Consider the following 24,625-nt stretch of genomic DNA (forward strand, 5'->3'; position numbering starts at 1 on the left):
TTGATTTCCCGCTGAGACTGAGAACGCGGGGTCATTGTCGACGTGCGTCAACCCGTCAACACAAAAGGCTTGTTCAACTCCATGCGGCGCTGCAAGAACCGACAGCCGGATGACGTCAAAGTACCGCGAGAACGATTCGAGAAATCATGCAAAGTGTAAATTCGTCTCGCTCTCGCGGCGCTTTTACGTCATCGCCTCACAGTTCTAGTGGCGCCGCTTGAAGTGTAACAAGCCATGGAGTGGGCGTGTATTTATTAATGTAACGGTAGACAACAGAATACATGCACACTTGATTTTTTTGTTTTGTTAAATAATTAGACTATTAAATTCACTTTAGGAAGACAATACACAAGGCAAATGTGATTTTTAAATAAAATTGTATCATTAAAATCCCATTCAACATTAATGGTGATCTAAGGGGGCGGGAAAGTGCCGGTGAGGGGGCGACGCCCCCTCACGCCCCCTCGTGGCGCCGGCCCTGTACTGGAAGCGTTTTGTGCAGCATTTAGTGCAAATGTGTGTATCTTCAATGGCCCCTGCCATGAAGTGCCGTGTCCATAAAAGGAATGGGATTTTGGGTGCACAAGGCTTGAAGCAACGCTTCACTTCTGTAACCGCCCCCGTTTTGCCACTTTTTGCACTTCTCCTAAAGAACTAAACACTTGCGGTTGCTGCGTACCTTGTGAAATGGCCTGGAATCAACACAAAGCCATCTGTTTGATGAAGAGAACTGTTGTGTTTATTTCTGTGACAATGAGAATTTTTCAAGACTAAATTCTAGATTCTTAAAAAGCCACTACTATGTTGCTAAAATTATCTTTTTGGTGTAATGCAATGTGTACATTTGGTTTATGGTTAACACAAATACATTATTTTACACATACTGCACATACCATATACGGCTCCTCTATGCCGTGAAAGCTGTGAAGGATAGATGCAGATTTTTGGGTTCAAAGTCAGACATTCCCTGGTCCCTGTTTACTAATGTTAAAGCTTGGATGAGCAAGGATTTTTTATAAAATAACGTTGATTGCGTTCGCCTGATAAAAGATAATCATATACATTGAGAACAGTTTTATGGTGAGTAAATCATGGGGTAATTTTCAATTTTCACTGGAGTATGCCTTTAATAAATTAAAATTATCATGAAATGAAATGTACAATTCTCTGTTTGCAGAGGGCCGAAGCCTTGTAGTGGTTAATAATATATTTCCGGATGAGCAAAAGGAGCAGATACAAAGTAATGTCATTGTATTGCTGGTTCCTCTTCTCTGCCTCCTGGCCTTCATCATTGGGTTTCCTGCCAACTCGCTTGCCTTCTGGGTGCTGCTCTTCAGAACCAAGAAGCTCCCTTCAACCATCCTGCTGATCAACCTCACCATCTGTGATCTCATGTTTCTGCTTGTGTTCCCCTTCCGCATTGTTTATCACTTCCGGGGCAATGACTGGACTTTTGGTGAATCATTCTGTCGTATTGTGATTGCACTATTCTATGGAAACATGTATGGTTCAATGGTGTGTTTGGCACTTATTGCAGTGGATCGCTATGTAGCTGTAGTTCATCCTCTTGGTGCCAAGTCGTTCCGCAATAACAGGAATTTGGGCTGTATGAGCGTATTGGTTTGGATGGTGGTTGCAACAGCAGCTGTGCCCTTATTAGTCTCCAAACAATCTTATAAAATAAAGGAACCTCCTATAACAACCTGCCATGATGCTTTTCCACCAGATGAACAGGAAAACTTTTTTCTGCCTTATTTTATTGCCCTCTTCTCAATCTTTTTCATGCTTCCATTGCTGGTAGTGGTGTTTAGTTATGTTTCTGTCCTACGTACCCTTATAGGTAAAGGGCAACATTATGCCTACGCTGTGAGAGTGATTGTGTTGATGTTGATAGTGTTTGTGGTTTGTTTTTTGCCAAGCAACATCCTTCTGCTGTTGCATTACTTAAAATCAGACTTTATTAATAATGATCTTTACGTTCCATACCTGATCAGTTTGTCTCTCAGTACCTTTAACAGCTGCATTGATCCCTTCATTTTGTACTATTCGTCTAAAAACTTCAGGAAGAGATGTAATTTAAAAAAGTGAAACAGAATGATTTTATTCTTAAAAGTACATTTGAAGCAGCAGTGCTGCGATCGATTATTTCAAATCATTGTTCTTTGTATTTAACATTTAACATTTATAGAGCTCCCTGATAATAATGATTAAATCATTGTGTTTAGAAATTATTTTAACATTACATTGTTTTATGCGTTTGTTTTCATTTCTGTTTTGTCATGGTGGTTTCCTGGACAGGGTTTAGGTTAATCCAGGAGGTCTCTGTTATATTGGAACATTTCAGAAGTTTTTACAAACAAATATTACAAAAACAATACTGCTGTGCATCTTGAGACAAAACAATGACACTGATATATGTTAAGATATGTCAGTGTGTTTTTAAACTAAGGCAGCTCAAACATGCATTTTAGTCTGGGAATATGTCAGCGCAAAATCTCCCACATATCGTGGTTTTGTTAATCACCTTGAATTTTTACTATGTATGAAATGTGCTCTATAAATAAATTTGCTTTGACAAATGAAAGGAGACATTGAACAGAAGTATAGGACTTAACCAACATGTTTAAATTAATTGCAATGTTTAAAAAATGTGATTAAAATATTTTTTGCAATGAATATTTTTTGCTTTGAACTTTACTCAGTCTATGTACAAGTACAGGTAACCGTAACTATAGAAAATCTATATTGGAAATGATCTGATTGTCATTGTTGTATGATAAATAAAATACACAATAAAAAGTCCTTGATTAAGAGCACAAGACTGTTAATGCTCTGCCTAAACTTCCATTTAGTAACCAATACTGATCTCTAGTGGAACCTTCAAACCACACACCTTAATATAACAGAATTGAAGAGAAAGAGCATGGATAATATTCAAAACGCTAACTAATAAATAAACAAAACACATTACAGATGCTTCCATAAGTATATATAAACCAGTTTGAAATAACCATTACAGATTATATTTTATCATAAACATATTTAGTTATGGCCACTAAAACCAATGATGTCCAACACAGACACATCCTATGGTTCAGCTGCGTCTTATTATTATAGTAGCATTATACAGAAAACCACTGGGCATATCATGTTCACATATACACGTTTCACAATAAATTGTCCCGATTCCAACAATTGCGCATTCCAGTAGCGGTTCCTACACCTGCTTCATTAAAATGCACCATTAAAATGATATCAAATTAACAAATATTATTATGTTACTTTAAGTTGTCAAATAAGGTTAAACTATTTCAACTTTTTATACTGTACTTTATGTTAACTTATCACAAGTCAAAACTTAAAGTATGATGAATTGACTTGCATTAACCAATTTGTTTTATCTTCATGGTGCATTTTACAATGTGACAACACTCAGATCAATCAACACTTATTGTAGTAGAAAAGGCACATATTGTGTATGTGTTTAAAAAACACAATCAAATCAGCCTTTGCAGGTCTAATAACCGGCCTTCTTTTCGACTATTTAACCGCTGGTACTGTTATCCCAGCCCATTTTACTACAGTTAATGACTGAATTAACCATTTGAGTCACAAATTGTTATTATTATGAAATAATCTTATGGGGACCATCATTAAAAGCAATAAGATGTGTGTTTTGGCAGTTGTTATTATTACAGCTTTACAGTATTTTTACTATGGGCATAGGGTGTTCTTATTTAGGGTAATCCTACATATGAAACAATTAAGTTATATAATTCACGGTTTAGCCCTAGAATGCATGAACCAAACACCCTATGCATAAAGGGGGGAAGATAGAAACAAAATTGGGTCTCTATCTTAAACCCTGTAACAGCACCACAAGTTCAAATTGACCCTTGCTAAGCCCCACCCTCCTTAGTTACTGTTGCTACGCCTGTCAAGCTTTTGGACCTGGCAAGTCTATTACAGTATGTATGCACAGTTGTCAGACATTCCCATGGAGATAATAAGTCATTTTTGGCAAACATCCAGGTGAAATATCTGAGACACAAGGGACTGCAGTATGCATTAGATGGATATATCCACCACATAATATGCAACCAATTAGAGAATCATTTAAACAAAATTGAAGCTTAAGCCTATAACGTATAGGTCTCAGCGCAAGCAGCAGCCGCCTCATACGCTGACCATTCAAATGGACAAATTGAGGAACAGCTTTGTTCATGCACAGCAGGGTAAGTGAAATTTGTTAAAATAATCTGATAATTATAAATCAAACAGTATAATAAACACAAGACATCAGCTTTGCAATGATAATATTCTCCCATAGAACTAACCCCGTGAGAGCCGCCATCAGATTGGGGTACTCAGGGGTAGGCTATGTATTAACAAAATGCTAAAAAAAATTTGTAAAGGGGACATATCATGAAAATCTGACTTTTCCATGTTTAAGTGCTATAATTGGGTCTCCAGTGCTTCTATCAAATTTATTATAGCATGTTAAAATTGGCACTTTGGAGGTGTGAACAAAAAGACACAAAAATGTGTTCACACCTCCAAAGTGCCAATTTTAACATGCTATAATAAATTATCTATATGGTATTTTAAACAAGAACTTTACATACGTACTCTGAGGACACCAAAGATTTATGTGACATCTTAAAAAAATCTTGTGAAATGTCCCCTTTAAAGTATGTCAGTCAGCCTCCGTCTTGCCATAATCTTATTTTATGTTTAAATATATGCATTAACAAAGAACTGCCTGATGTAGGCTAGTTAGCTAGCCAGCTAACATTAGCGTGTCTTACATTGGTGCAGACGTATGTTTTTTGTTAATCCTGTCACTATTTAGTTGTGAATTCCACACTGCTTGATCCACGTCTGACCTTTCTCCACTTGGGTTTCAAGTTTTGGGAAGAGAAAAAAATCACCCCCCAAACTCTTAGGATACCGGGTGTCAGATTTTCACAATCCATATTCCCAACACTTCGGTATGTTTCTCTTGCTCGAAAGCTTGTCAGATCCCCGCACCTAGTTATGGTTGCTAAACCACGATTGGCCCGTGGCAGTTTTCGGGCGTGGCTCAGCGAATGGTCAATTTCACTTATTATTATGCTCATAACTTTTCACTCATACGTTTGAAAAGCATTTTTTTCCTTTAATAATTGGTCGATTCAAATGCACATTATGACTCCATGTTCCAACATGCATGTTACACCTAGAGACACTCAAAAGTTCAACAAATCGTTTTTGTACGACTCTTTTTCTCTTTTGGACGACAAAATGAATGACGCTGTTTTTTTGCAAAAACCTTTGTGTATTGGCACTAAATTTGGGAGGCTACGTCACAGCTTCACATACTGGTCCAGAGATATAAAAGTAGATATTTTTTATATCATTTTTAATATTCAAAATTAATAATAAGCATTCAATTATCTGAGGCTTGAGTCAAACAATTCCATTTTCAACTTTTAAATTTTGTCATAAAATGCAGTGGTTTACAAACACATTCTAGCATGTTTAATCAGCACCATTCTCTGAGAGGAACAGTTTTTGGCCAGAAATGTATGAAAAATAATTCCTTCATGAAAATGATTTTTGCATTTAATTCAGTTGCTGTATTGTCAGAATATTATAAAGGATATATTTTTTTAACCCCTCCTATAGCATTTGTTCAATTTGTGTTGAAGCAGCTGCCCACTTCCTCACAGATGAACAGAACGAAGAGTCTTATTCAATGGTCTAAGTTCATGAGATCAGGGCAACAAACATCACACCAGGTAGAAGAATAAACCACTTACTCTTTTAATCTGTTGTATGTTATTTTAGGCAGGGACTTTGTATTATATATGGTGAACTTTAAACTATCACTAGAAAACTAAACAGTATACAGGCTGCAAAACAAATTTAGAGCTAGTTTTAAAACAAACATGTTTTTTACTGTTATTGACTGCTATTATTTATTGTTTTCAGCACCATTGCAATGTTTGTCATTTCTCGAGTGATCTTTCTTCATCTCCTCCTCATTGTCCTCCTGCACATTTCTTCAGCTTCAGAGAAGACAGGCTCCAACAACACTGGCAGTATGTACTTTAGTTTTTGGCATTACTGTTAGCTTTAAGTTTAACATCTACATGAAAATTCATGTCATCATTTTCTCACTCTCATGTTTTTACAAACCTGTATAAATTTCTTTGTTCTGATGAACACGAAGGGAGATATTTTGAGGAATGTTTGTAACCAATAGTATGAAAAAGAATGTAAGTCAATGGGGTCTACAAACGGTTTGGTTACAAACATTTCTCAAAATATGTTCCTTTGTGTTCATCACAACAAAGAAATATATACAGTGTTTTTAACAACATGAGATAATTACTATGATGACAGAATTACTTTCCCTTTAAGGGTAAAAACACTGTGCATGATCTACAAACGTTTTTGCAAAAAAGAAAATTTACGCTAAAAAGTGTACATGCTGAGAACAATCAGTGGGCAGTGGTTGAGGATATAAAGAGACTTTATGACAAAAAATGTTTCTGAAAAAAATATTGCATGCTTTTAATCATATATTTATAAGATTTTTATATTTTATGGTATATGTAATACATTAAAGTGTTCAACCAATCATTGTGAAGTGCCTGAGACAGATCAGACACAATTATATTTCATGAATGTAAAATCAACAAGCACAACATGCAAATGCAGAACCAGGCCTCTAGTGACCTGCAACCATAACAGAGCATCAAGATAAGATTTCTATTTATATATAGGCCTAACCTTCACATATATATAGACCATGTTAGTTTCCTGAATGCTAACATGCATTGCATTTTGGTTACTCATAACTAGGGGTGTGATAGCAGTTTTCATATAACCGTGAGACCGACGATAGTCAGGGCTCTCAAGTCTCACGTGAGACACACGCTTTTCAGTCAGTTCACACGCCACACCTTGCACAGTACTTCTACATACAATTAATGGACGAGGCGCAGGCATACGCAGGGCAGTTCTGCTTTGAGTTTTTTAAGTGTGCTCAACTTTACGCAGTGCCGCAAGAACTGACAAGCAATTGACATCAGAGTACTACATGTTACTCTGATGTCATCCACTTGTCGTTACTTGCAGCGCCTCTCCTCGTACACACATATTAATGCATCCTACCAGGCAATCAGAAAGAAGTTGTTTCTGGTTAAATGATTTTATCCCACTGCAAGCATGTTTGTTACGAACATGGATTTAACGGAATGGAAGTTGGATAAGCAAGATCCGATAAATGCGGTAGATATAACCAATTTTTAAGCATTTTGATTTTACGATTACTGGACGAAATCTTTGCCTTTGATCAAAGACACTGAGAGCTAATATTGGGGAATAAAGCCAAATTCGTTCTAAATTATTATTGATTCAGTCAAAAACTCCAACAGATTTGCAACCAGAAGCTTATACCTGAAACTAGGAAAAGTACTCGAGGCTTCCTGAAATTAATTTAATAGAGATGCATTTCATTATTATTGCCCTTCTGCAATACTGTATGTGTACAGTAAGCTCAAGTACAATTCCATAATCTACTTAAAGTGCTCTATTTTCATGTACTAATTCTGTACTTAATATAGCCTACATTTTTTTGTTCTTTATTACATTAATATGAAATATGCTAAAATGTAATTTAAAAATGTGTTTAGGTACCATTTGTAATACATTTGAACCCATCTTTGTATGAAATATAAGTACAAGTTAACTTCAAGTGTATACATTTTTGTAATGCGAGAAAGTATGTCAAATGCATTTCAGTTTATTTTCATAACATCTCAAAATGTTTTTAAGATATATCTTAATTCCTAAAAAATAAGTTTTGGTATGTTTTGTAGTGGGTGAAAATAGGGCAATTTAAAGGGATAGTTCACCCAAAAATAAAAATTGTCATAATTTTCTCACTAAATTTCTTTGTTCTGAAGAACACGAAGGAAGATATTTTGAGGAATGTTTGTAACCAAACCTTTAATGAGCCCCATTCACTTCCACAGTAGAAAAAAGAATACTATGGAAGTCAATGGGGATCATTAATGATTTGTTTACAAAACATTAGGTAAAATTAAACTGTTAGCAAAAACGTCTGATAAAAGATAATCATATACATTGAGGATGGTTTGAGGTTCAGTAAATAATGGGGTAATTTTCTTTATTTGCTGAAGTATCCTTTTAATAAAAGTAAATTATCATGACATTTACAAATCTTTGTTCGCAGGGGGGCGAAGCCTTGCACTGGTTAATCATACATCACTGGATAAGCAAAAGAAGCAGATAAAAAGTAATGTCATAGTATTGCTGGTTCCTCTCCTCTGCCTCCTGGCCTTCATCATTGGGTTTCCTGCCAACTCGCTTGCCCTCTGCGTGCTGCTCTTCAGAACCAAGAAGCTCCCTTCCACCATCCTGCTGATCAACCTCACCATCTGTGATCTTCTGTTTCTGCTTGTGTTCCCCTTCCGCATTGTTTATCACTTCCGGGGCAATGACTGGACTTTTGGTGAACCATTCTGTCGTATTGTGATTGCACTATTCTATGGAAACATGTATGGTTCAATGGTTTGTCTGGCACTTATTGCAGTGGATCGCTATGTAGCTGTAGTTCATCCTCTTAGTGCCAAGTCGTTCCGCAGTAACAGGAATTCTGCATGTATGAGCGTATTGGTTTGGGTAGTAGTTGCAGCATCAGCTGTGCCCTTATTAGTCTCCAAACAATCTTATAAAATAAAGGACCTTTCTATAACAACCTGCCATGATGCTCTTCCACCAGATGAACAGGAAAACTTCTTTCTGCCTTATTTTATTGCCCTCTTCTCAATCTTTTTCCTGCTTCCATTGCTTGTAGTGGTGTTTAGTTATGTTTCCATCCTACGTACTCTTATAGGTAAAGGGCAACATTATGCCTACGCTGTAAGAGTGTCTGTGTTGATGTTGATAGTGTTTGTGGTTTGTTTTTTGCCAAGCAACATTCTTCTACTGTTGCATTACTCAAAATCAGACTTTATTAATAATGATCTTTACACTCCATACCTGATCAGTTTGTCTCTCAGTACCTTTAACAGCTGCATTGATCCCTTCATTTTGTACTATTCATCTAAAGACTTCAGGAAGAGATGTAATTTAAAAAAATGAATCGGTATGATTTCGATGATTTTATAAAACCGATTATGAGCCCCATTTCCGAAAAAAGAATACTGTGGAAGTGGATGGGGCTCACAAACAGTATAGTTATAAACATTCCTCAAAATATCTTCCTTCATGTTCATCAGAACAAAAAAAATTGTACAGGTTTGTATCAACATCAAAGTGAGTAAATAATGACAGAATTTTCATTTCATTCCCTTTAAGGTACATCTGAAGCAGCAGTGCTGTGATCGATTATTTCAAATCAATGTTCTTTGTATTTAACATTTAATGTTTATAGAGCTCCCTGATAATGATGATTAAATCAGGTGTTAGACAAATTTGCAGTGATGTGTTTAGAAATTATTTTAACAGTAAGTTGTTTGTTGCGTTTATTTTCATTTCCCTTTTGTCCATGGCGGTTTCCCAGACAGGGTTTAAATTAATTCAGAAGGCCTCAGTTATATTAGAACATTTAAGAAGTTTTTTACAAACAAATATTACAAAAAACAATTCTGGTGTACATCTTGAGACAAAACAATGCCACTGATATATGTCAAGATATGTCAGTGCAATGTTTTTTTTTTTTTTTTTAATTAAGGCAGCTCAAACATGCACTTTAGTCTGGGACTATAAGCCCTGTCTGAAAATCATGGTTTTGTTAATCACCAATTTTTACTGTGTAGGAAATGTGCTCTATAAATAAATTTGCTTTGACAAATGAAGGAAAACATTAAATAGAAGTGTATGACTTAACCAACATGTATACATTTTTCGCAATGATTAAATAAATGTAATTAAAATATTTCTTTTGCTATGAACTTTACTCAGTCTATGTACATACAGGAATCCGGAACTATAGAAAATCTATATTGGAAAGGATTGATTGTTATTGTAGTATGATAAATAAAATACACAATAAAAAAGTCCTTGATTAAGAGTACAAGACTGTTAATGCTCTGCCTAAACTTCCATTTAGTAACCAATACTGACCTCTAGTGGAGCCTTCATACCTACACACCTTAATATAACAGAATTGAGGAAAGAGCATGGATAATATTCAAAACGGTAATTAATGAATAATAATTAAAAAAATAAAACACATTACATAAACCACATATTTAGTTTGGCCCACTAAAACCAATGATGTCCATGACAGACACATCCTATGGTTCAGCCCTGTCTTATTATTAGCATTATACAGAAAACCAGTGAGCATAAAATCATGTTCACTTACTTATCACAAGTCAAAACTTAAAATAGGTTGAATTAATTAACCAATTTGTTCAGATCAATCAACACTTAGATTTTTTTTGTTTAAACAACTTCCAAACATTGTTACAACACTATTTCATTTCCTCTCAATATTAACATATCACTTTCTGTTTTTGTTTTTGTGCAGTATGGCTGTGACATTTTGGACAATTCTCTTACTGTTATAATAACACTGTTTTTAAAATCCTTAAATTACTAAGGTGTATATTCTTTCAAAATTTAAAAAGTGGACATAAAAATGGTTAGGCTAGTCTTGTTTATAAGCATGTAAACAAATGAAAACAAGCAAACAGTGAAGCAGCTGCTTACTTCCTCAATGATGCTTTTCATATACATGCGTGCAAATGTAGGCATGCACAGACTAGCACAGATGTAAGATAAGACATAAGATTTAACTTATTTAGAACCGCAAAACTTTGTACCATTGTAGGTACTGGAGAGTTAGCACGACTTTTCTAAGAAATACACCACTATAAAACATTTAATGAAAACATAAATGAGGGGAAACATTAAATATTGTATTTAAATATAATACTAATTCTGTCTTTCTGGGCAGTAGCAGAATGAATCCATGATACTAAAAATTTGTCTGTGAAATACAGGCTGAAGTTTTATAATCTAATTATTATCCAATTAATTACAATCATTGATTTCACATAAATTTTAATCTTTGACATGACCTTAGTCAATTTGAAAGATATCAAAATTATTTTTCACAGAAGGTTCTTTATATTATGTAGGATGATTTTATTTAGAAAACTGTCAATCCCAAAAAAATGACTTAAATTGGGTTTTGACAGGCAACATTACATTTGTTCAGTTGGTTTTCCACATTAAAGACACATGCATCAATCTTTCCTCGGTGGGCTTTCGCTCTGAAATCACCCACAATCCTATGTGCGCAGTGCCGAAAGCACACCTTTTCACTGATAGTCTAGTAGCCAACTAGGTGAACCCGGAAATGTTGAGTACACCAAAGTTTTATTGCAGAAATGTGAAGTATGGGTCCCCAGCATACAGAAACTACCGGATGCTAATTTGCATATGTTGAGCAATTTGCATAATTTGCATAATTAGCAATATTAGCTTAATCGTCCATTTTGACCACATATTTTGCACTAAATGGCCAATTTCTACAATATGTGAGTGGTTTTAGAGGTTTTAGATGATGCTGATTTCATTTCTATGGTAAATAAAATAATCTAACATTTCAGAATCATGAGTGCTGCACTTATAAATGTTGATTCATTGTTTACAGGGTATAATGAGGCTGAATCCCCTCCTGACACTTTTGAAGATTCAAAATAGCTTTTTGGATAAACAATGAATCTTTGTTAGGCTGAATGTTATGCATTTCTGGATGAAAAAGTAATGCGGGTATTTGACATAACTTGGATCCTGGAACTGTATGATACATAGTAATCGGGTAAACTAAAACTTCGCCAGACGCAAGAGTTAAAACTGAGTCTGGGCAACCCGGGTCAGCTCGCCAAACGCAAGGCTAACCAAGAGGGCTTCACCTCTGCACCAAGGCAAACATGTAAATATACAACATATACATGCCATACAAGACAGACCCCGCAAGTCACTAGGGCCATGCCAGAATGGCAGATGTGCTTTCCAGGTTGGTCCGCAAGTCGCAAAATCAAATGAGGACCCAGTTAAAACTCCGCCAAACGGAAGAGTTAAAACTGAGTCTGGGCAACCCGGGTCAGCCCGCCAGACGGGAGGCTAACCAAGAGGGCCTTACCTCCGCACCACACAAAGCACACACTGGCTACCACCTTCAGGCAAACTGCTATGCCTCATAATTAATTAAAAGGCAGCCTCATCATCTTCACTATTCTCATTTGTTGTGTCATAATCTTCTCCAGATCCTTCATCCCTTTCTTTGTGTGCTTGGTGTTTTGTAAGTATTTTGCAGTATATACCATCATTGCCTTTGCAGGAACAATAACTGGTACAGCCCAGACCTGCAGCTACACAGCTGCACTCTGCTGATGTACAAGGTTTCAACACAGCTTTGAAACCACAGCTGACAACATCTAACAAAGCAGGAGGAGCAACTGGACTTGAATCCTGTGTGGGCATAAGCAGTTCTTCTCCTTCCTTTAGACCCATCTTCTTGTCCCATCCAAACAAGGTGATATCCACAACCGGTGGATCAGGCTGGTCAGCTGATTTTCATAGTAGCACCCGTAGGTGGGCACGTCTTCCATAAAGGCGCATATTACGTTCTGTAGGAGGTAGTGCTTTCACTGCTGGGTGCCTTTTGCGCTTTCGGTAAATTTCATACGGGCTCCATCCAAGGTTACAGACTTCCTATGATTGTAAAGATATTTTAAAGTCGCTATTTTTGCCACTGCATGGTGCAAACAGACACTTCTTTCCTGACATTTCGACTTGATCAAAACGTTTCTCTTTGTTTTGAAAGTACTTAAAGGACAAGTTTGGTATTTTACACTTAAAGCCCTGTTTTCAGATTGTTTATGATGAAATAGTGAAATAGCATCTTTTGCAGCGATTTTTGTGTGAGCATATCAGTGAACACCCCTGACCACTCGCTGAGTTTCACGTCTTTGTAAACGAAAGTTTAATGCATTTTAGAAAGGATTGTTCCAGGGCACCATTAAACCCATTGTAGAGGTGTGAGGTGAAACCCAAACACCCAAAAATTCTCAGGGCAGCCGCATATGTCGAAATTTCAGCCAAAACCACTCCATCCCATCATAAACAATCCGAAAACAGGACTTCAAGTGCAAAATACCGAACTTGTCCTTTAAACCTAGATCCGAATGGTTAAATTAATACTACACGACAACTTGAGAAAGCAGCAAGAACACTGAATATCAAATGTTTTTAATCCATTCCTGATCAAATCACAAGAAGTCTGAATTAAAAAAAAGAAGAATAATACAAATTTTTTTAATAATGGTAACTCATTTTTGAACACCAGATTCACTCACAAAATGGATCTGAATAGAAATTCACAATGTACTGAACAAAACTGTCATTATAACTCATTATAACCTTTTATCTTAATGTGAAAACATAAATATGATATAAGAATATAAAAATATCGGCAAGGATAATTTCGACTTTAAAAATAGACTATGCTCCTTTGCTTCACAACATACTTATTGTATATACAACAGCTCACTGCAACAGCTTATTTGCATAAAAACATGACCAGATCTCAAGAAATGTAAACAAATTGAGGTTATCAACATTCACATCAAAGAGCATGAGTTCTTGTGATTCTGAAATGTGAGAATATAGTGTTTACCATAAAAATAACCTAAAATTTTGTTCGGAATTAATAAAAAAGTGTCTAAATTAATCCAAATCTGTTATAGAATTACCATTTTGAAGTCTGAAAGTGGCAGAAATGAAATCAGAATCCTCTAAAACCTCTAAAACAACTTACATATTGTAGACATTGGCCATACAGTGCAAAATATGTGACCAAAATGGACAATTAAGCTTATATTGCTAATTATGCTAATTATGCAAATTGCTCAACATATGCAAATTAGCATCCGGCAGTTTCTGTATGTTGGGGACCTATACTTCCCATTCATGCAATAAAACTTTGGTGTACTCAACATTTCCGGGTTCACAATGGGGCTCTATGGGCTGGCTACTAGACTATGACGTAATGATGCAAGGAAGTATCCTTGACATTGAGAAACCGCTAGATGCATCCTTTCCTTCGACGGATGTCGGTGACACAGCATCCTCGAAATTATATCTTCCGAGGATTCTTCCTTGACATTAAGAAACACATTGAGACATTGAGAAACACTGAAAACTCAAAAATGCTGCCTTCTGTGGCAGCTTTCCAAGGCAGGAAGGCATCAAGGCATGTCCGAGTCCAATGTTAGGTTTACTCCCTGACTCCTGAGATCTTGTCCCACAATTCTATGCGTGTGCGCGCATGGGGAATGAGATTGGTCGAGCCTGGTAGAGTTCGAAAAAATAAAATGGCGGCCAAGAAATGGGTGTAGCACAAATTTAGTGTAATAAATGTATATTTTCACTTTTTACACCTTTTAATTGCTAGCCTGACGTTGCCATACTCAATTTTAGTCAGAATTTGAGTCTGATACCGCTCCATTGAGCTATAATTATGAGGCGTGTCTCAACCGAAAAATGCCTCTGCACTCAATTGGATAGACCTACGACCAATCAGAGCAACCGAGTGTGTAACGTATGTTGAAATTACGTCTTTGCAGCCTGACCGAACTGGTAGTTATTCGCTACAATGACACTAACATTGTGATTATACCGAGTTAGCGAATGTACATCAACACCTATTATGTTTACAACATTTCGTTTATATCACAACATGAAGTATTTACTAAGTCATAGAGTAAGACTATCTTTTACCATTTGTACGTTAGGTGAACTTCATCCACGGCGATAGCCATTACGTTTGCTTGAAAATATTGGAGCCTAGCATGTCCCTCCACTTATTTAGCAACCACGATTCCGGGCTTCCGAAAAGAAGCTGGCAACGACCGCTAATTATATCCATCTCGTCGTGCACGCTGAGTTGCATCGCCGTGATAACGTTAGCCATTTCAGTTGCGACCAACTTTTGCCGAATAGGACATCAACAAATGCCCTGCTCGCGTTTCTCTGTTCCTCTTTTAAAATCAATGCTCTGTCGATATCTTTTAGTACAGACTCAATGTCAGAATCCACACATCTGAACTCTACAGCGGCAGCCATTCAACACACGCGCTCTTTGGTGACGTGGTTCATTACGTTACTGTTGATTATCTGTCCATCATCGTATAAAGCCCGCCCTGACAATTTGATTGGTTCGACCAGCATTTGTCCTAAAATAGTAGCTCCTCAACGCAGAAACCCCAGACCCATCTTCCCGTTTACAAAATCTTGTGGGCGGGGCTAAGATGGGCTGGCACCCAGGCTATTTAATTGCATTTCTAGAGAGAAATTAATATTGTAGTTTTCAAATATGTGATTAATTATCACAAAAGCCCTCTCTGTTTATATTTCAAACACGCTGCCTTTGAAGTGTGTCCGAAAGTATTTCTCTTAACTGCCTTCATGCCTCCAAAGTCATTGCCTCATGAGGCAGCAAGGCGACAAGTCAGCTGCGTAAGTTTTCGGACGTAGCCTTTCTGTATTGCTACTAAATTTGGTATGTCATGGCAATCCTTATCTGAGACTACGTCACAGCTCCACCTACTGGTCCAGAGATATAAAATAGCTATTTTTTATTTAATTTTTAATATTACTAAATTAATAATAATCATTCAATTATCTGAGGCTTGCTGAGTCAAACAATTCCATTTATTTTGCTCTGGTTTTTAACTATTTTAAATACTGTCATAAAATGCAGTGGTTTACAAACACATTCTCGCATGGTTTATCAGCACCATTCTCTGAGAGGACCAGTTTTAGGCTAGAAATTTATAAAAAATTATTTCTTTATGAAAATGATTTTAGCATTTACTTCAGTTGCTGTATTCTCAGAAGTTCTTCTTATATGTATGTTTTTGCTCATGCTGATCCACAATGGTACCACCGGCATTTTTAACCCCTCCTATAGCATTTGCTCAATTTGTGTTGATGCAGCTGCTCACTTCCTCACAGATGCATAGAGAAGAACAGAACGAAGAACCGTATTCAATGGTCTGAGCTCATGAGATCAGGGCAACAAACATCACACCAGGTAGAAGAATAAACCACTTACTCTTTTAACTTGTTGTACCTTATCTTAGGCAGGGATTTTGTATTATGTATGGTAAACTACAAACTAACACTAGAAAACTGAACAGTATACAGACTGCAAAACAAATTTAGAGCAAGTTCTGAAGCCACAAAGTTTTTTTTTATTATTTATTTATTTTTTATTATTATTTAGCTGTTAATTATTGTTTTTTAGCACCATTGCAATGTTTGCCATTTCTCGAGTGATGTTTCTTCATCTCCTCCTAATTGTCATCCTGCACATTTCTTCAGCTTCAGGGAAGACAGGCTTCAACAACACTGGCAGTATGTATTTTAGTTTTTGGCATTAATATTAGCTTTAATTTTAACATCTACATTCTTACTTAAAGGGATAGTTCACCCAAAAATAAAAATTCGGTCACCGTTCGTAAACCCTATTGACTTAGGAATAAAGATTATTATGGAAGTGGATGGGGTTCACAAATGGTTTGGTTACAAATATTCCTCAAAATATCTTCCTTTGTGTTCATTAGAAGAAACAACATGAGAGTGATTAAATGATGACAGAATTACTCTTTTTAATCTAAGTGTAAAAAAACACTAAGCATGATCTACAAACTTTTTTGCAAAAACATTTTTTGTTATGTTAAGCAAAATTATGCTAAGCAAAAGTGTACATGCTGAGAACATTCAGTGGTAGACCACTAGGTGGTTGATAACAGGATATAAAAAGACAAACAATATTTCTGAAAAAAAAAATGCATGCCTTTAATTATATATTTACAAGATTTTTTTTGATATTTTATGGTATATGTAATACAATGAAGTGTTCAACCAATTATTGTGGAGTGCCTGAGACAGATCAGACACACAATTATATTTCATAAATGTAAAATCAACAAGCACTTGACACGCAGATGCAGAATCAGGCCTCTAGTGACCACACAGCAACCCATAACAGAACACCAGATAAGATTTCTATTTATGTATAGGCCTAACCTTCATACATAGATCCATGTTAGTTTCCTGAATGCTGATATATTGGCATTTTGATAATAATTTATATAGTAGTAAATAATGTTCATATTAGTATCTCATTAGTTCCCATTATTATCCCACTTAGCAAATTAGGGAAATTCCTAAATCTGTACTCAAATATCAACTCTGTTTTGAGTTAATTCTTCAAAACAACCACGAGGCAGATACAAAGATGAATGATTTGACAATGAGAATTCTTAAAGACTAAATTCAGAGCCACTATAACGTTGCTAAAAATATCTCTTTTTGTGTGTATTTGATGTAATGCAATGTGTACATGTGGTTTATGGTGTAGCAATTTTAAAGGAGGGGCTTATGATAATTAATAATATTAATTATTAATATTTTAAAAACATTCTCCACCATCCTAATTAAGGGAAACAAACATAATCTCAAATGTAAAGTACTTACAATGGATTGCAATCAATTATAAGTATGTGGATAAAGGTCTTGGGTGTCTGGCCAAAACTCATCAAGCAAATGTTTAGTAGGACACCAAAGACTATATTAGGATATAGCTCTCTTGGCTAAGCAGATGAATATCCTAAAATTGATCCAACAGCTTTAAAAGCAGGTAGCGATACCTTTAATGATTAGTGACTCCAGATAATGAGCATGAACTACAAACAACATCATGTGTGATACAAATCAGACTTTATTGACTAACTAAACACATACTACTCTAAACATACAAACACGCAAATATACATACAGTTCAGCATTAGAAGAAGGTAAAGGTTTAAGTAGAGAAAAGAATAAAGCATGAAGTTATGGCAGTATTTGTAATTCAGCAGATCAAATTCTAAAACAAACCATCAGTTACTTAATGCGAATGCACCTTAGTTAAAAGAGGATAATGATGCGTGATGCATCAGTGAATAAGACTAAGTATGATACTTGCATGTCTTGCACATTAAAAGAAAGTACCCCGATGTAGTTTGGTGAGGCTTCAGTTGATCTTGGCTGAAAGATTGATGAGCAAAAAACCAGCTTGATGCAGAGGATCTTTGGTAAATGGAAAGGCAAGGCGTAGGCCTGGCACAAACTTAGAGGTACGCTGGAAACGTTTAGTTTCGCATCCTCATTCTGATGAGAGTCCTGAAAGGACTCAAATGTATCCAGAAAGAAAAACTTAAGAGATTTGTGTGATCCACACACACAACTCAGATAAGAACTCAGAACATCTCCCAACTCCTCAGAACTCTGGGGTGTGTTCTTAGGCAGGGGTCTTTAGCTGTGAAGAGGTCACACCTTGAAGAGGTGTCTGCCCCGATCAGAGTTCATACTTTTAGAGGGAAAGTTAACTGTCTTTTGTCTTCCAACATGCTATTTTGCATATGGAATTTAATTGGATGTTGAGGTGGAAATGTTAAAGTGTTTCATAATATTATTATGAAGAAGAGTTTCATAACACAATGCATATTATCATTCAGGAAATCAAAAATGGAATGCATAGATTCAAAACAAGGTCTAGATATGATTTGGATTAAGTAAGTAATACTAAACATTCATTTAAACTAGTTTGGGTTAATATACTCATATAACATAAACACCAAGAACATAATCCTTGATGAGATTAGAAATAGTTGATTAAGACTTCTATTTCACTCATGGAAAAACATGCATGACTAAATAGAAAGTTTCTTTATCTGTCTCAAAATCTCCCATGTTCTTGTGTGGTCATAAAGTCTAATCTTGATTTGTTGCAATAGTCACAAGATATCTGTTCTGCTTTGAAGTGTTAAAAGCCATTTGGGGGGTAGTGTTACAGATCCCGGTGCCTAGCCTGCTTGTTGGGTGAGGGTCTGCAGTGAAATATTAGAAGTTATTGTGTGTCTGATCTGGCTCAGTCGTTACAATGGTTAACAAAAAACATTTTTTCCACATACTGCACATTATTGATGCCCCTTTATGCCATGGATTACCTCTGTGCACTTTTTTGGATTTCAAAGTCAGAGGTTGATCCCTGGTCTCTGTTTACTATTGTTACAAAGCTTGGATGAGCAAGGACATTTTATAAAATAATTTTGCGTTTGTCTGATAAAAGATAATCATATAAACTCAGGATGGTTTGAGGTTGAGTAGGGGAGAGCGGGGTATGTTGTCACACTTTTCACACTGTCTAACATTTACTGAGCACCATACATCAAAATGGTATAAATCTCATACCAAATGAAAGAAGGAAGTCTTGGGCACATATGTTGTATTCATAACATCTTTATATCTTATCTCATTACAGAGTTGTAGACTGTTGAATAGTGACTGTGCACTTGTGACAATTTGCCCCATCGGAGGGTAAGTTGTCACACTAGGGCGGGTAAGTTGTCACACTAGATTATCTAAAAATAAGAACACAACTACTTAATTGTGAATATTGATTTTAATTTTTAAACTCAAACCAAACTGGAAATATAAACATCCGTGCCTGGAGAATCTGGAAAAACAATTATTTCAATCCAAATAATGCACATTTCAATTAAGTGGCAAGACCACTTTACTTTGAACTTTGGTTCAAATGTTCTATGGCTTTCACATAAAACCAGATAACTGAATGGAACGCTGCAGATAACTTGCTTAACTTAACATGTTTAACCTCTGAACAAAACAGATGCCCTGTATGACTAATAGGACTCATCTCCAGAATCACAATTCTGACACACATAAATTGCCTGGCCTGAGGTGCAAGCATCATGGGCCCAATTGTTGCATTTTACACATTTTACCCAGGTCTCCTTTGGACGACTCTTTGAAAATGGCTCTACACAGACGAGGCAGAAGCACTCTTCATCATCTGATGATGACTCTTGCATGATTTTTCTTCTTTTAGCTGCCTTGTTTTTCATAGGTCCAGATTTCTGCTTCCCTTTCTTTTGAAACAGCTTTTTGCTAGATTGAGGCTTATTCTTTTCTATATCATGTTTTCTGAGCATGTTCGATGTGTTTGTTTGTACAGGGGCAAGTTGTCAGATGTGACGACTTGCCCCAAAGTCATTGAGACAACTTGCCCCATACTTACTTGTGTGCTAATGTTGTCTAAATCTCAAGTTTAGCTCATCATATCACTTTAGCTAAAGTATCAAAAGACACTTTACGGTCTCCTCTATTTTGTGCAAAATAATCATTTTAAACATTCACACCTAACAAAGTTGTATTGCATAAAATGTAAAGTGATTTTTTTTTACTTTTTAAGCAGAAAAATAAGAAAATTGTGCTAACCTCAGATTACAGTGATCTTGACCACATGTGAACAGGAAGTTCACTATAGAAGAAGAAGTCACATAAAGTGGCTATTTGATTTTTGAGATAGAGCCTCTACTGTTGGAGTTATTAACAGTGTGACAACTTACCCGTGTGACAACTTACCCCGCTCTCCCCTAAATCATGGGGTAATTTTCATTATTCGCTGGAATAATAATAGTGAATTATCATGAAATTTACAAATCTCTGTTTGCAGGGGGCCGGAGCCTTGCACGAATGTATAATACATTACCGGATGAGCAAAAGGAGCAGATACAAAGCAATGTCATTGTACTGATGGTTCCTCTCCTCTGCCTCCTGGCCTTCATCATTGGGTTTCCTGCCAACTCGCTTGCCCTCTGGGTGCTGCTCTTCAGAACCAAGAAGCTCCCGTCCACCATCCTGCTGATCAACCTCACCATCTGTGATCTCATGTTTCTGCTGGTGTTGCCTTTTCGTATTGTTTATCACTTCCGGGGCAATGACTGGACTTTTGGTGAATCATTCTGTCGTATTGTGATTGCACTATTCTATGGAAACATGTATGGTTCAATGGTGTGTCTGGCACTTATTGCAGTGGATCGCTATGTAGCTGTAGTTCGTCCTCTTAGTGCCAAGTCGTTCCGCAGTAACAGGAATATTGGGTGTATGAGCGTATTGGTTTGGATGGTGGTTGCAACAGCAGCTGTGCCCTTATTAGTCTCCAAACAATCTTATAAAATAAAGGACCCTCCTATAACAACCTGCCATGATGCTCTTCCACCAGATCAGCAGGAAAACTTCTTTCTGCCTTATTTTATTGCCCTCTTCTCAATCTTTTTCCTGCTTCCATTGCTTGTAGTGGTGTTTAGTTATGTTTCCGTCCTACGTACCCTTATGGGTAAAAGGCAACATTATGCCTACGCTGTGAGAGTAATTGTGTTGATGTTGATAGTGTTTGTGGTTTGTTTTTTGCCAAGCAACATTCTTCTACTGTTGCATTACTCAAAATCAGACTTCATTAATAATGATCTTTACGTTCCATACCTGATCAGTTTGTCTCTCAGTACCTTTAACAGCTGCATTGATCCCTTCATTTTGTACTATTCGTCTAAAAACTTCAGGAAGAGATGTAATTTTAAAAAGTGCATTTAAAGTACATCTAATGCAGGAGTGCTGTTTTTTGCGTTTATTTTCATTTCTGTTTTGTCCATGGCGGTTTCCAGACAGGGTTTAGATTAGTCCAGGACTAGGCCTTGGTTATATTAGGATATTTAAGAAGTGTTTACACACAAACCTTACAAAAAACAATACTGCTGAACATCTTGAGACAAAACAATGGCACTGATATATGTTAAGACATGTCAGTGCAAGGGGTTTTTAATCAAGGCAGCTGAAATACGCATTTTACTCTGGGACTATAAGCCCTGTACAGAAAATTTCCCACTTATCTCTGTGTATGAAATGTGGTCTTTAAATCTGCTTTGACAAATGAAAGGAGACATTGAATAGAAGTATACACTGTAAAAAAAAAATCCGTAGAAATTACAATGTTATTGCAGCTGGGGCGCCGGAAATTTGCCGTGGATTTGCGTTTGTGTTGTTTGCTGGCAAGAGTTTGTTCGAAGTTAAATCAATTTTGAATATTAACAAGTCTTTATCTTTACAGAATAAAACTATACAATAACAGCCTCATGCAAATAAGCATTCTGGGAACCAGAAATCATCATCAACCTTTTTCTGTTTTAGCTTCAGATTTTGTTTTCCAGAATATTTTGCCTGATGCTGTTTTTTTTTAGTTTTACTCTGAAAAGACAAAGACTTGTAAATGTTTAATGTTCATTTGTCTTTGAGCAGGCTCTTGCCGGTGAATAGCATGGATGTAAATCTACGGTGGATTACCGTCAACCCAGCTGCAATTTCTGCGGATTTTTTTTACAGTGTAGGACTTAAAGAGTAACTAAACCCTTAACCAACTTTTTTTAGTTAATGATCTGTAAGAATGATGCTTTATTAGTGCTGTTCATTGATTTTAGTAAGTTTTTTGACATTTGGATATAAAGTGTTTCAATACTACAATATATGGTGAAAAAACGTCTGAGTGCTGCCCTCTTCAGGTTGAACGGTGGCTACTGCAGTTGAATTTTCCTATTGGATGTTGGGTCCAAAAAGTAACTCGTGACATAAGCAGGTTCAAGCTCACCACGCCCTTGTTACGATCTCACCACATGCTTGGTACCAGCTTAGTTCGTCCCCTCTATCTCCGTTGGGATCTGCCCACTTTTCTTGCATTTTTCAAATATTGCCAGTGGGTGGAGTCAGGCTCTGACCAGGGCCAGCATGTATAAATTAATTGCAATGATTAAATAAATGTAATTAAAATATTTATTTTGCTATGAACTTTACTCAGTCTATGAACATATACAGGAAACCGGAACTATAGAAAATCTTTATTGGAAAGGATCTGATTGTCATTGTAGTATGATAAATAAAATACACAATACAATGCAATTAAATAGACCTTGATTAGACTGTTAATGCTCTGCCTAAACTTCCACGTAGATACCAATACTGACCTCTAGTGAAGCCTTAATACCTACAAACCTTGACATAACAGAATTGATGCATGATAGAGCATGGATAATATTCAAAACGGTAATAAATAAATAATTATAATAAAAAAACACATTATATATATTTCCCTGAGTATACCTAAACCACATATTTAGTTTGGGCCAGTTAAACTAATGATGTCTATCACAGACACATCCTATGGTACACATATACATGCCACAATAAATTTTCAAGATTGCAACAATTGCGCCCTCTAGTGACCAGTACATACACCTGCTTTATTAAAATGCACTATTAAAATATGCTGCATAATGCATTGTTTTACAATTTGACAACACTCAGATCCATCAACACTTATTGTAGTAGAAAAGGCACATATTGTGTGTTAAAAACAGTCAAATCAGCCTTTGTAGTTCTAATGCCTTCTTTTGGAATATTTAACTGCTGGTATGTAATCCCAGCCCATTTTACTACAGTTAATGACTGAATTAACCATTTGAGTCACAAATATTATTCTGAAATATACCTTATGGGGACCATCATTAAAAGCAATAAGATCCATGTGTTTTGGCAGTTATTGTTACAGCTTTACACTGCTTTTACTATAATTTTTAAAAATGTTTTAATTCCCATAAACTTGTATAAAATAGTATCTATTATATAGTATATCCTCTATAGACTCAGCTAGTCTGGCTCTCTATCAAGGCTTTTTATCTTCCTAGGCTTTTTTCTCTCCTATAAGATTTTTTCAACCACCAAGGAGTCAGCTGACATAAACTTAAATTAGAACTGTCTTCTATACGGTACATTATTATGACGTTCGCTAGTACGGTTAAATCTTAGCCACCGTACTCGGCTTCTAATGTTGTCTACTGATTTTTCTTTGTTTACTCCTGCTTTTATTAATGTAAAGGTGTTTGAAACAACTAAACAATTGTAAAAAGTGCTATATAAATAAAATTGAATTGAGTTTAAAAGTATAATCTTACACTTCATCCAAATTAACTTATGCTTTTGTCACCACTAGGGGCTGGCTGTGTTTGGCTAAAGCCACGCCCCTTCTCAACTCCCACCTCGAGGAGGTCCCCAAAGCCGACCCAATGACCAGACAAACACGGAAACAGGTAAGTAAAATTTAAAACAAGCTTTATTGAAATCTTAAATACTTAAAAGGATGGGGGGGGAAATTTCGGGGAAGGGGAATTTTAAAACTAATGGCTTCTTCTACTCCCTCCAGGGAGACTACAGCCACGGGTGACAGGGATGGGAAAACGGGGGTGCCAACCACCATCAACGGGGGAAAAAGGAAACGTCAGGCTCCCGCCTGGACCCTGCTGGCCGTGGCGCCCTCCTTCTTCTCTTCCTGGAGGCAGACAACTTCTGGTGTGGCTGTTAGGGGTTTCTCCACTGTCCGTGCCCAATGGCTTACTCTCGCCTTCTTCTCTTTCCACAGGCGGCCACTAGGACAACAAAGACACTGTTACGGACTTTGAAAGGGGTCTCACCGGCTCCCTGCTTACAGCTTCCTGGGTAAGTATCACGTTCACCGTCGATTCCTCAATGGCTCACTCTTGTCTTCTTCTCTTTCTCCACAGGTGATCGCAGCTCCGCTGCTTACAGCTCTCGGGGTAAGTTTCACGTTCACAGTCGGCTCTTTACTGACTCTCTCTCG

General features: G+C 36.6%; 3 protein-coding genes across 3 annotated transcripts; all 3 read left to right on the forward strand.

The window, feature by feature from the left end:
• The first annotated feature begins 1,155 nt into the window (after nucleotides 1–1,155).
• Nucleotides 1,156–2,747, forward strand: LOC141350096 (proteinase-activated receptor 4-like). Its single transcript, XM_073854584.1, has one exon. It carries the CDS (start codon nucleotides 1,156–1,158, stop codon nucleotides 2,086–2,088), a length of 933 nt encoding a protein of 310 aa, XP_073710685.1. The 3' UTR covers nucleotides 2,089–2,747.
• A 2,966-nt stretch (nucleotides 2,748–5,713) lies between these two features.
• LOC129422515 (proteinase-activated receptor 4-like) lies at nucleotides 5,714–9,824 on the forward strand. The gene is made up of 3 exons (XM_055178494.2): nucleotides 5,714–5,780; nucleotides 5,974–6,083; nucleotides 8,246–9,824. The coding sequence occupies exons 2-3, from the start codon at nucleotides 5,984–5,986 to the stop codon at nucleotides 9,154–9,156; spliced, it is 1,011 nt and encodes a 336-aa protein (XP_055034469.2). The 5' UTR covers nucleotides 5,714–5,780; nucleotides 5,974–5,983; the 3' UTR covers nucleotides 9,157–9,824.
• A 10,720-nt stretch (nucleotides 9,825–20,544) lies between these two features.
• On the forward strand, nucleotides 20,545–21,750 carry LOC129422564 (proteinase-activated receptor 4-like). The gene has a single exon (XM_055178559.2). The coding sequence runs from the start codon at nucleotides 20,638–20,640 to the stop codon at nucleotides 21,532–21,534; it is 897 nt and encodes a 298-aa protein (XP_055034534.2). The 5' UTR covers nucleotides 20,545–20,637; the 3' UTR covers nucleotides 21,535–21,750.
• The last annotated feature ends 2,875 nt before the right edge of the window (nucleotides 21,751–24,625 follow it).

The sequence above is a fragment of the Misgurnus anguillicaudatus genome, chromosome 16 (assembly GCF_027580225.2).
Source record: "Misgurnus anguillicaudatus chromosome 16, ASM2758022v2, whole genome shotgun sequence".
NCBI classification, from domain to species: Eukaryota; Metazoa; Chordata; class Actinopteri; order Cypriniformes; family Cobitidae; genus Misgurnus; species Misgurnus anguillicaudatus.

Coding starts and splice junctions, on each gene's coding strand:
- LOC129422515 (XM_055178494.2), top strand. CDS start 5,984: ATGTTTGTCATTTCTCGAGTGATCTTTCTTCATCTCCTCCTCATTGTC. Junction 6,084..8,245: donor AGGCTCCAACAACACTGGCA/GTATGTACTTTA, acceptor CTTTGTTCGCAG/GGGGGCGAAGCCTTGCACTG.
- LOC129422564 (XM_055178559.2), top strand. CDS start 20,638: ATGTATAATACATTACCGGATGAGCAAAAGGAGCAGATACAAAGCAAT.
- LOC141350096 (XM_073854584.1), top strand. CDS start 1,156: ATGTACAATTCTCTGTTTGCAGAGGGCCGAAGCCTTGTAGTGGTTAAT.